The sequence below is a fragment of the Harpia harpyja genome, chromosome 16, assembly GCF_026419915.1.
Source record: "Harpia harpyja isolate bHarHar1 chromosome 16, bHarHar1 primary haplotype, whole genome shotgun sequence".
Classification (NCBI taxonomy): Eukaryota; Metazoa; Chordata; class Aves; order Accipitriformes; family Accipitridae; genus Harpia; species Harpia harpyja.
The window spans coordinates 31035515-31047898 of NC_068955.1; the positions used below are offsets into that span (position 1 = coordinate 31035515).

General features: G+C 34.9%; 1 protein-coding gene across 7 annotated transcripts in view; it reads right to left on the reverse strand.

Annotated features, from left to right (window-relative positions):
* The window catches only part of LOC128152989 (golgin subfamily B member 1-like), a 41461-nt gene that overhangs the window by 24969 nt on the left and 4108 nt on the right, over positions 1 to 12384 (reverse strand). For 5 of the 7 annotated variants that reach the window (XM_052811789.1, XM_052811793.1, XM_052811788.1 and 2 more), the window contains 10 exons: positions 11964 to 12149; positions 10347 to 10469; positions 10043 to 10156; positions 8047 to 8368; positions 7582 to 7691; positions 7109 to 7226; positions 6288 to 6379; positions 5191 to 5341; positions 1344 to 1453; positions 342 to 465 (listed from right to left, as the gene is read on the reverse strand). In XM_052811789.1, coding sequence (XP_052667749.1) covers positions 342 to 465; positions 1344 to 1453; positions 5191 to 5341; positions 6288 to 6379; positions 7109 to 7226; positions 7582 to 7691; positions 8047 to 8368; positions 10043 to 10156; positions 10347 to 10469; positions 11964 to 12149 — 1450 coding nt within the window. The remainder of the gene's footprint in view (positions 1 to 341; positions 466 to 1343; positions 1454 to 5190; positions 5342 to 6287; positions 6380 to 7108; positions 7227 to 7581; positions 7692 to 8046; positions 8369 to 10042; positions 10157 to 10346; positions 10470 to 11963; positions 12150 to 12384) is intronic. The other 2 variants (XM_052811791.1, XM_052811790.1) reach the window with 1 other exon arrangement.

Here is a 12384-nt window from a genome sequence, read left to right on the forward strand (position 1 = left end):
TTCTGCAACATAACTGTTACATAGATTGGAAACACATCCACAGGAACAAGACTCGTAACTTAAAAAACACATGATCTTGCCACATAGGATATTTCATGGGCACTAAGGCTCAACCAATTCCAGTGTTTAGTCATATTTATATTCTACTTCTGAACCAAAACTAGGCAGTTCATCCAGCACGCACATGCTTTAAAATGAAAAGGAAGAAAACGCAAGCCAAAAAAATTCAACAAAGATTAGAATACACCACAAATGGGTTGTTAGTTGAATTTGAAAACAAAAATAGACACAAAATACAGATGCTGTGCATGCTTTAATAAACTGTCTAGTCGCTATCACACCTGCATTAGGTGAAGTGTACTCTGGCCACCAACCTCCCATATTTTCTCCTTCAGCTGAATCAGTGCTATCCAAGGTGACGTTCAATTCTTGAAAGCATTGTTTTCTATCAAAGCTGTATTCTTCCTATGCACAAAACATGAGAATGAAGTTTAATTTAAAGAAGAAAGGAAGCGAGGGTAAAATACCTATTCTGTTATTAAAAGCATAGTTTAAATTATAAGTCCTAAAACTCAGTAAGTGATTCAGACGCCTAAATGTAAGTACATGGGATCAATCTGGACACTAGAGTCACCGGCCCAGCTTCCAGCTATTATTTCCAGAAAAGCCAAGTCTCCCACAGGTTTTGTATGGTATCTGCCAGACCTTCAAAGACACCCTCAGGCATCTGAAAGGCCAACAGATAACTATGTTTGGATACCTTAACTGGTCCCCTGATCTATATAGTTAATAGGGTCCTCTGAATCTCAGGGTAAAGTATCGGAGTTAACCAAACATAAAATTATTCTTCCAACGGTATGTTAATGTGGCAATAACATCCTAATTCTACTTACAAAAAGATTATGATTTTTTCGTGCGAGTTATAACACCAACTACCTAGAAGTACACCTGAATGAACTGACACTGCTTTCTAATTATTCAGGAAAGCTCCACGACCAAAGATATTTGTACAGATTGTATCTAAACCAAAAATGGCCTTAACATATTAAACGTGCACAGAGCTTCAAGCATGTGAACTACTCCAGAGAGAGGCTCATTATTTTTCACTGTAAATTTAAATAGACTCATTACTCCAGGAATAGAGGGCTGTGATGCCATTGGAATTTCTCATCTTCTGGCTACATAACACAATCATTAAATTTATCAAAGTTTTCAGTTACATAACTAATCTAAGTTCTTAAGCCCTTAATGTTTTTAACTGTAAAGCATCATATAAATAATAGTATTTTCTATATTTTTATTAACACACAGGTAAAAATAAACTCTTGACTCTTTTAACCCACCTGAAGCTTCCTGCTGGTCTGATTGCTTTTTCTTCTTGCCTGCTGCAGCCTGCCCATTCCTTGAACTGTGGTCAGTTCCTCCTCCAGCTCCTGTTGCCCTGAGACCATGGCTGGATCAGAGCAGCCAGGAAAGAACCAGTCATCCTCAATCAGTTTTGTGCCACAGGAAAGCAATTACATTTATATCAGACACTACTACATGAAAAGAGACCAGGGACAGGCTGAAGTCCCTATGAATGACTGACAGGAACGAGATTAAAGCAGCAATCCATTGCATTCACCTTGTGATTTCCCTCCAACATTACTATGTAGTACATAAGAATAAAGTCTGCGTATCTCACTAAGAAGAAGCAAACTGAAGTCTAACTTTACTTCTTCATCAGCTCTAAATGAAGACTTTATATAGGAGACTGGAAAGGGTGAGGTTATGCTGATACTAAAAAAAAAAAATGCCAACCAATCGAAATGCCAAATTACATCTCATTTCAATTTACCAGGTTAAAATATACCTAATTTGTATGATAAAGGCATCAGCTGAAACAGCTGTGGTTTTTATAATCTGAACAATCACATTAATTTTTATGGAAATGACATGTGTCCCTTTCAACTTTAATTTTAGTATGAGCTACAAAGCCAGATAATTTGAGGAAGTCACAAGCATGTATTACACTGCAAACTGGCATCAAACCATCTTATCACAAATTAATAGTATAATTCTTTTTAAGACAAATACAGAATCACTTGTCAATAAACACACCGAATAAATTCAGAATATGAAAGCTTAGGTATGCATCCTGTTCATTGTTAGAAATGATTTTTCATTTAAAGTACATTCCCATCTGTTTTGTGATATGACAAAACATGTTTGGGGTAACAGATTAGGAGATAGATGTTTCATGCAAAGCAGACAAAACAGAACGGCCAGTGAAAAGAAATGAAAATAAAGGTGGCTCCATACTTCAACTGAAAGTTAGATTAATTAGATAATTACAAATTTAGCTTTCAATTTAACCACATCGATCCACAGTTGTCCTCACAGCATGCACAATTCAGAGAACTTATGTTGATGCATCTGTGAGGTAAACACCAGAGACTATTAGGAGATTCAGCCCTACTGGGAATACTCAGCTTTCATCTGAGTTGTCCAAGGATTACTTACACCACAAATTTCATTAACACACAATTCTGTAACACCTACTAGATTTAAGTTCTTCCTGGAATATTTCAAAATTACATACTTAACATGCTGTCAGAAAAGACTGGAGGAAAAAAAAGTTAAAGAAAAAAAATTAATGACCCTTTTAAAGTAGGACTACTAAATTGGATTTTACTTCTGGTTTTAATTACACTTTGGCTTCTGGCACTATAACACCTTTGTTTATTTTCAAGTATAGATTCTACAATTTTTTTTTTTTTTAATCATTATACATACTTCTTCAAAGCTGTAGAAATAAATGCCAGATTTTGATCACATGCCCTAAACCTCTGTTTACAAGAGCTGTCATTAAAGTCAGTGAAGCAATTCAAGGAGCAAGCATTATTCCAGATAAGAACTTAACCCCTTGTTTGGAGGAAAAAAAAAAAAATCCATTTCTTGGAAGCTGAAATTGAGGTAATCTGGTTTTAAGTGTAATCAGAATGAATAACACACTGTGCTTTAGGAACCCAAAATAATTAGATTCCTAAGTATTTGATAATGAAAAGAAGAATGAAATTACCATTGTCACATGAAAAATTAAAGTACAGAAATAGGATCTTTAGAATCATTTAGAACACTTAGAAAGTGTTAAAACACTTCCAGTTAAATTCAGCATTGCTTTAACAATTAGCAAGCAAATACATTTTCTAATGTTTTACAGCACCTTAGGGAGTTTTTAATTTGCAATTCTATCTAACATAAAAACTGAAAAACTTCCCAGAACCCTTTCTTCAGATACACACTGCATTTAAATTAACTAATGACGTGTCTATATTTCCTTGTGTCACTATTCACACTAAATATCACAATCTTTAGTGGTTTGTAGAGGAAACAGGACCCAGTCTATAGATGTAATCAATACTGTCATCCTCTATGCTTCTGCAGTTCCCCACACATTCAACCCAAGAGAGACAATCACCATATATGGCAAATTGTCATAGACTGAAGGAATGAGTAGTGGGTTTATATATTCCTTCAAATATTGGTAGCTAATATAAATGCATGCAGAGTTCTGCAATTTATGGGATGGAATATAATTTAAAAAAAAAATACTACTGAATTTCAAGTACTACTAAGAATATTTAAATGAATTTGATTCTTACTTAGTCACAACAACTTGCAGCAAGCCAAGAAATTTTTCTCTAGATAAGGTTACAACATAAATATGGAGTCAGCTGTTACTACAAAGAAAAATGAAGAAAGATGATTCGGTTAATATAAACGAAGAAACAGGTATTGCAAGGCAGAAAAAAAAAAATCAAGTTAAAACCAGCATTTGTTACATGTATTGCTAAAACCCACATACCATCAATGGCAAACCTTATAAGGTACTGTTGGCAATTTCCTCAAAAGAAGCAACAACAGAAGAAATCAGCAACAGTATATTACAAGTTGCCATTGCTGCAGGAACCTGCATGCACAAAACTGATGGGAAACTATGTTCTCACTGGCTGACCAAATCGCAGTGTAGGGTAGGAGTGGAGGGGGAAGGGACGCTGAGTGCTCATCAGGTGTAACGGCAGGAAAAAAGAAACAGAAAGGTCATGCTCATCCCAAGGGGAAAAAATGCAAAATTAAACACGGACTGACGCAGATGAAATTTTACAACTGTTATTAATATTGCATGTGGATCTGTAGTTACCACAGATGAGATAACAGGTAGTTTTCATGACGGGAATATTATTCTCTTTCAATTCCAAAACATTACATGCGTAAATCGCTCAAAAAGAAGAGATGTGACCCTTAAAACATTTCTATGCTTACATACTGAACTTCCAAATTGATCATGTAATGAAAAATAACTCAATCGCAGATTAAAAAGAGAAGGTTCAAATTAACTAAATGGACTAATTATGACAGTAGGTTGTGCACATTAAAATTTGCCATTGATCCCCACACAGTTAACTAACGGGACAAAAATTATAATATAGTACTAGATGGCATGGAAAAAAGCAGTAAAAACTATCTGAAATTTAACCAGACTTTTGGAATTTTTAATAGAAGCTGCTTCACGTTCTCATTATCTGTTTCATTAATAATTTAGAAAACTGTAAAACCTGAGATTACTTGAAATGTTCTTTTGTGTACATAATTTAATATTTTTAACTAGCTCTAAACCATTGCCAGTTAACATTATCCAGCTGACCTATACAAGTGACACTTACTAACAGATTACTAAATATTCTAAGAAACGTTTCTCATGAATTGTATTTAAAGAGAAACTCTGTCTCGGGTACATTTTACTAAGGCAGCACCTTCATTCATCAAATTCAGATCAACACTATAGTTCCCCACACCTTCACCAGTTGTTCTAGGCAGGCAGCTTTAATATTTCAATGGTGAACTTTTTATCATTGATCATTCATATGCAGACAATAATCTTTCAAAGTAACTTCAAGCAGTCTTACAGAGCAGCAACTCAGCTGGCAAACAGAACAAGCACATCTACTCATAAAAATGATACAAAAAAGGTGAATGTATGAAAAACAGATTCAAGGAAATTGGAAAAAGTCAAAATTGCAAATTTAAGCAATTTCACTAACTACAGAAATGAGACATGGTGGTGTGCTATCAGTTCAGTCTGAAGTACAGCAGACACACACACACATATATAAATATGATAATTGTATCGTAAATAAAACAATTCACCTTCTCTCTCCTCCTCAATCTGAGCCATTCTCAAAGCCATGGCAGATTTCTCTTCTCTGACTTGATCGCGGGTCTCCTCTGACTCTGGTACATTTTCTTGCCATTCCAAGAGCTGACTCTGCAATTCATCCACGCTACCTGATTCACTGGCCTAACAAGAGAAACTGCGCGTGAAAATATATTTACCAAATCCCATTGCAAATGACAATAACATTTTAAGTTGGCAAACCATTCACAGAGAAAACAATCCACTATACTTCACCACTTTGCATAAACAAAAATCTATGAAAGTGATAATTGCTGTTGTAGATACGTAAAAAGCAAGCCTCACCACTCCGTAAAATATCAAAAATGCTACTGCCAGCTGCACTTTTAATCTGAAATATTTTTAAACAAAAAATGGCTTTTTTAATCAAAATATTTTTGTTGCACATTTTCATCTTAGCAATGTTTCAAAGTAAAACAATATTCAACTGTCTTTATGTGGGATAACAAATCTCTGTTAACTTCTTTTCCGTGAACAGAATAAAAACGTTTCTCTCTTTCCATCAAAATAAAAACTACTTCTCCACAAAGTAAAACTTCTCCACAAAAAAACTTCTCCACAAAATTTGGAAAAAACAATTCTTTTTTAGCAAAATGCAATTAACTGTTTCAAACTGGCTCTGCTGATAGGGCTGTACAAAGTTACCATGATTAACGTAAACTGTTAATCCATCTAAAGCCCTTTAGCAATATTTTCCGAGTCTTCTCATTTGCTTATCCAGACCTATACATTTGTCAAGGTTACAGCTATTATTTCCTTCTGAAAGCTATTCATATTGTATACAAAATAACAGCCACACTTTGATGACTCATTTTAAATGTAACTAAATAGTAAACTGCTTGGAAAAATATAATTTAAGGTATGTAGCAAAGTGAGTAGAAATCAATCTCTCTAAGTAATTCAAAACCTGCCAGCTTGTTATCCAACTGAACAATTCCATATATCACTAATTTAATTTTCAGCTCCAAAATCCAGCAAACACACTTTTCAAAGTCTAATTAGCACTGTTTGAGTTAATCAGTAACTCATACAAATCAATTTTAAAGTTAACCTGTGAAGCTGCCCTCTTTGTAACTTGGTCAAGATCAGCTTGCAGCTTCCTTTGCTGCTCTTCATAGACTTCCAGCTTAGTCAGCAATTCTTCTACAAAAACATAATAAATTTGGTTCATTAGGACACAAAACTAATAGGAAGATCAATAAAGACTTAAAAGAATGATTCTAAATGAAAATTCAGATGATAATTCCTTTCAGTTAGAAGACCTCTGTTGGGCTGTGTTAGCCATCTACCAATAAAACTGACTTCTTGATTATTAAATATTGATGAGTGCTTTAAATCTAACCTGCCAACAATTTAGACTGTTGAACTGAAAATTCTACCATTTTCCATTTACAGAAAGGATGTCAGAGAAAATAACACAGGGTGAAACAGAAAAATCTCTCACAGGTCTCTACTTTAAACTATCTGAGGTTTTAAGCACAAATTCTCTCTCAAATCCTTACAAAAGAAAAGATAGTTCTTAATTTACTTGCAACTCACTGCTCTCAAAAGTTTATTATATATATTCTGATAAATTTTCCAAGTATGTGTGGTCTCGTTTTTCCTCCTAAGAAGATGCCTCTTCCACTTCCTGGAAAAGTTTACACCTATTCTGCCTAAGCCTAAATGCAACAAGATTATGTACAGGTAGATTTAGGGAAGGTAAAGCAGAGTTGTAACTCTGACTTAAATACTGTATGCTATTGTTCAAAGTTGCATGAAGTTACTTTAGAATCTGTTTTTAAAAAAAGATACACTTTGAAAATGAAAATGAGAAAGTTCATTTATCTTTGTCTCTTTGAATCATCTGAAAAAGATTTTTTTTTTTTTTACCATTTTGAGTTCTGATTTCATATAACGATTGCAGTTTTGACTGTAGTTCTTCATTTTCAATTTCTAATTCTGAAACACGATTGTTTAAGGCAGATACATCATTATTCTTTGATGAAAACTAAAAGAAAAAATAGTTACATGAGTTTTTCAAATGCACCACAAACACAGCAAAATCAATGCAACTTTTTTTTCCTGAGTTTTTAGTAATACTTAGAATAGCTGTTTTTCTAATATTTGAAAGTGCAATAAACTAGCTAATCTCTAACAAATTTACTCCTGAATGCTGGTAACACCAGTTTGTACTATTTTTTGTTGAATTTTATGTCCATTCAATCTCTGTACATTAATTCATATATACTTTGAGTAAATTATTTTAATATTCTATTTACCCCACATTTTACTTTTTTCAGTCAAATCTCCAAGCACAGTAGTTTAAAACAGGCAAGGAATATTAAACATCATGTTACACATACATTTTTTAGTTCATCCTCCAGTTGTTTGATTTTTGATTTAGACCAAGCCTTCATTTTCAGAAACTTTGCTTCAGATTTGCTGGCCTCTTCTGTTTTTAATTTCACTTGTACTAAGAAACAAGATGCAAAAAATTATTTAAAACCACGGAAAGATTATTAATACAAGACCTATGTTTAATTTCTTTAGCAATTGGAAGTTATACACTTACACAAGACAACCGTATTTACAGAAAAACGTAACAAGAAATGTAGTGAGAAATTTATAGTTAATTTGATTATCTTGGTATTCATATAATCCTCATTATTATAGTATTTGATCATAGATACTTTTTAATTATTGTGGCAATAACTCTTCCACCTAATTTAATGTAGTTCTACTTGCAACAGGTATGAAATTGGCATATGACACATAACAGTCGGAGGCAAAGGATCCCTTCATATGTAACAACTGTTTAAATAGGATACCTTCTAAATCTTCCATCTTCTCTTTGGTTATAGACTCCAGATCTCTAACTTCTTTTGAGTTAGTCTGACCACTACCACTTAATTCTGCCACTTGTTTCTTAAGCTGAAACAGGGCCTGATCCTTCTCTTGCAGCTCAGTTTCATGTTTCTCTTGAATTTCATGCAGTTCAGCATTATATTTCTCCTTAACTTTTGTCATTTCAAGCTCATGTTTCTCCATCATGTCTCTTAACTGGGCTCTCATTACATGTTTCTCAGCATCCAGTTTAGACTGGAGGTTTTCTTTTTCAGACAGAAGACGTTTCAGGTTTTCATTAATATCCTGAAAAAAAAAAAACAACAAAAAAACACACAACCACAAAACACACCATTATATTTTACTGCAAAGTATTTTTAATACCACTGTCAAATACTGTATCTGTATTCGTACATAAATTGTAAGGAGAAATCAGGGCTACTCTTGGTAACCTGGCTCTACTACAAAAGCTACTCAGCTCTGACCTTCCAAGACAGAAGCGGGGACTTCAGCAAAATGGCATCACTATTTGAGAGCAAACTACATGCAATCTCTCCCATAGGTGAAAATGGAATAAAAAAAAGAATATTTGGTTCCATGGAATATAAAAAAAAAAACAGAAGCAAATCTTTTTAACAGTGAGCTCAAAGATTAAGAATGCTCACTAGAATGCCACCCAGGTGTTGTCACCTACATCCATTAAAATTAACATTGGCAAACTGATCTAGTTCCTTACAATATTTCGTTGCTAACTAGTTTTCTGTTAGTGCTTATTCTACTTATAGTGCTTCTACATTAGTTATTTTAATACATAGAGGTAGGAAAGATTACAGATCACTGTAGCAGAGCAGTTCATTCACATTAGACCTGCTGTTCAAAAAACTACTTTCATGATACATAAACCTAGGAATATAAACCATCCAAGTAAAGAAGCTGTGCAGAACAGCAGAAGGAACACTTCCAAAATATGGTTAAAACTGCTTATGTAAATAAAGCAAGGCTTCCTGTTATTTTAAGACTTAAAACTGTAATGGAATCTCAGCCTTAAGTGCTTTAAGTTCCTGTTGTCACAGTCAAACCTTCCCCCTACGCTCATGGTGTGCACTTCTGTCCCCTCAATGCACTAGCACTAGGTATCACCAGTTCTTGCAGAGCATCACTGTAGGAAGATGCACCTAACCCAAAAGAAAAAACCACAACAAAACCTTGCATGAGACAGGAGCCATAACAAATGCAAAGGACAAATGAAACAGGCTTAAACTACCATGGATCTTAACTACCTGAGCAGGACATCTACCTGGGTACATAGCTGAAACTATTTCTAGTAAGATTTTTGTTCTGGCAGCCCTCTTGGTAAGTTGAAAATTTGTTGGAAATAGTATAGATAAAACGCTGGACCTGGCACCCCAGACAGGCTATGTGTCTGTTTCAGCAGAGTCCCAAAAGCCTATCTGAGAGACTGCAATGTCCTTTTTCTACACTGTTGAACTGAAGTAGCAGCACTCAAAGGCTATAATCAGAGTTCATGCTAGGTGCTTAAACACAAAGAACCTTGACTGCTTTTGCAATCAGTAGAAAGACAGCAAAAGCAAAGGCAGACAATTAGCAAAACACTCTCTTTGGGGGGAAAAGAGCCAGCCCCAGTTTTGGGGCTCACTGCAGTCTCTAACTAGAGAAGCTGAATCTTTTGACAGCAAAAAGTCTTCCCTATATGGCAAGTTCCCAAAATGATCAAGACAAACTACGGGTGAGAGTTGACAGTTTTATATTTTATGGACTTTACCGCACCTTTAAGTTAATTTCCTGACTGGAATTAATATTTGTTTGCACAACTATGGTTGCATTATTAGCACATGTCGAAGCCTCCCAGAGAACTGCCTAAATATTTTACGCAAAACTATCTTTTGTGCACAACTACACAGCTTTTTGAACTTGTAATTGACCTGATGGGTTTAGTTGTGCATGTATGCTATTCCGTACTTTCAATTGCTGGTCCTTGGCATCCAATTCTTTTTGCAAGACATCTATCACCTGTGTCCTTCCCAGCATGACTTCTTCCTTTTCATGGAGCTTCTGTTTCAAGGCCTTCAGTAACTAGCAAAAAAAAAAACAAACCCCAAAATCAAGCAATCAATAAAGGAGTTAAAACTTTCGGAAGAGAAAAAGACTTACCTTTATCCTCCCAACCAGACATCTGAACTGTGCCGCAGAGGTTAGTAATTACATGATTCCAAATTCTGATGTCTAAGTCGAAGCAAGCTATTGAGTTTCCAAAGCAACATACCTGTTCTAGGTCAGCACTTGCATCAGATTTAGCAGCTAATTTAAAGAGCTCCTGCTCATGCTTTTCTCTCTGTGCTTCCAGTTCCTTTTCCTTTTCCTGGATAATGTTTTGAAACACACGTATCTAAAAACACATAGAAAGTAAATATGAAACCAGTCCACAAAGGTATAGTAAAAGTACACTGAATTGTCTAACGAAAGGTACAGCAAGATAATGTATTCTATCTTAAGTCTGAGTTTTGCTTCCAGTTAACAGTAAAGCTACTAATCAGTCAGTGATTACTAACATCAGTGGTGCATGCGGATACACCTCCAACTTACAGAAGATTTGTCTCAATTCCACAAGAACCACCTTTAATGAGAAGCATGATACCATTCATTTTTGTTTAACGTCACAGATCTTCACCTTTCATTTTTGGATGTCATTGTTCTGAGACTTCTAATTTCTAAAAGATTACACTGATCATGTTCCTTTGTAGCAAGTTTCTATCAATTAAGCCCAAACGGCAGCTTTGAAACCTAGCTGACTCCTCCTCAAAAACCTGTATTCTACTCCCAACGTGTCTTTGTTAGTTATCTTACAATTTTTGTAAGAACTGGATATAACTTTTAGAAACTCACTAATGATATTTTGAATAAATTCACATAAAGTCCTACCCAGATTTATATCTGGCAACATTATGCTCACCAAAATGGCTTTTACAGTCTCAACTGTTTGTCTTTCTCTTCCTTTCCTGTATTAAAACTAATTCTCTGTGTGTTGCTGAACAGGTGTGGTCACATTCAGGATCAAAAGTAGCATTTCTGTTACAGATAAAATAAACTCAGATATCAAATGATATGGGAAATACTGAGACAAATAGTTTCATATGTGGTAGAACTCAAATGCTGAGAGAACAGACACATCACATTAAAATCTGAGATTTAGCTTCCAAGGGAGTTGGAAGAGCCTGGTAACATCAAGGAATGGGTAACATGCTCCCTAGTTCTGCCTTTTTTTTTTTTTTTAAAGTATTATTTAAGAAGTTGTTGTTGTTTGTCTTGACCTGTTAATCAGCTGCTAACTTCTAGAAAAGTTTCCCATTAAGTATACCAAACTTCTTCATCTATTTTTCAGTCAGGAGACAAACACAATTTTTTCCCATGCTCTCATATCAAAAAGTGTGCCAGATCACTTCCACTTGTGCTGTGAGCTATCTGTCAAACAGCCATTTCTGCCAAGAATGGTTGCAATAATCCAAAAACACTACCAGCCATTGCACGTGTGCATTTTTGCACCTTAAGATATAGTGCTACAAGAAAGAGATGTTTGGAGGTTCTTGAACTGGAATTCTGCACAACTCATTTCACTCCGCTACACACTAGTTCTTCCATGCCCAAACACCAGCCGCATCCTTGAACTCCTTTCTTGCACAAAACTTTCAAATTCAATTATCACCAGCACAAACCGTCTACTGCTTCATTATTCTCGTTTCATCTGAACACCACATAGATCTTTACTCAAGAATCATCCAAAACTAAAAATGGCATTTCTTAACTATTGAGATAGAAACACTACAGCCAAGATACCACTTCCTCCACCAAAGAATGTAAATATTTTTGCAGTGTGTTTACTTACATTTTCCATATAGGTAGCTTCTTTTCCTTGGAAATGCTCTCTTTCTTTGTTCTGACTATTTTTAAGACTCTCAATCTGTTCCTGGAACAAGCTACATTTTTCTTCACTGTCTCCAACCTTCCTGGTAAGATTCTGAACTAGAATCTGCATGCTTTGTAGTGATGACTCTTTAACAGCCAGCTGGTTCTTTAGAATGCAAACCAAAAGACAATTAGAAGAATGGACCCAGAAAAAATATATACCAATCATCATGAAGCCACCTCTTAGCCCCTCCCTCAGTTAAAGCAACATTAAACTCAAAATTCAGGTTTGTTTTTAATTTGAATGAAATTTGTCAGCAGATTCTGAAGTCGATACTCATACGTATAAATGGTACTGACAAAAGAAGTAAAGAAATATAGATCTAGTAACATAAATGAAA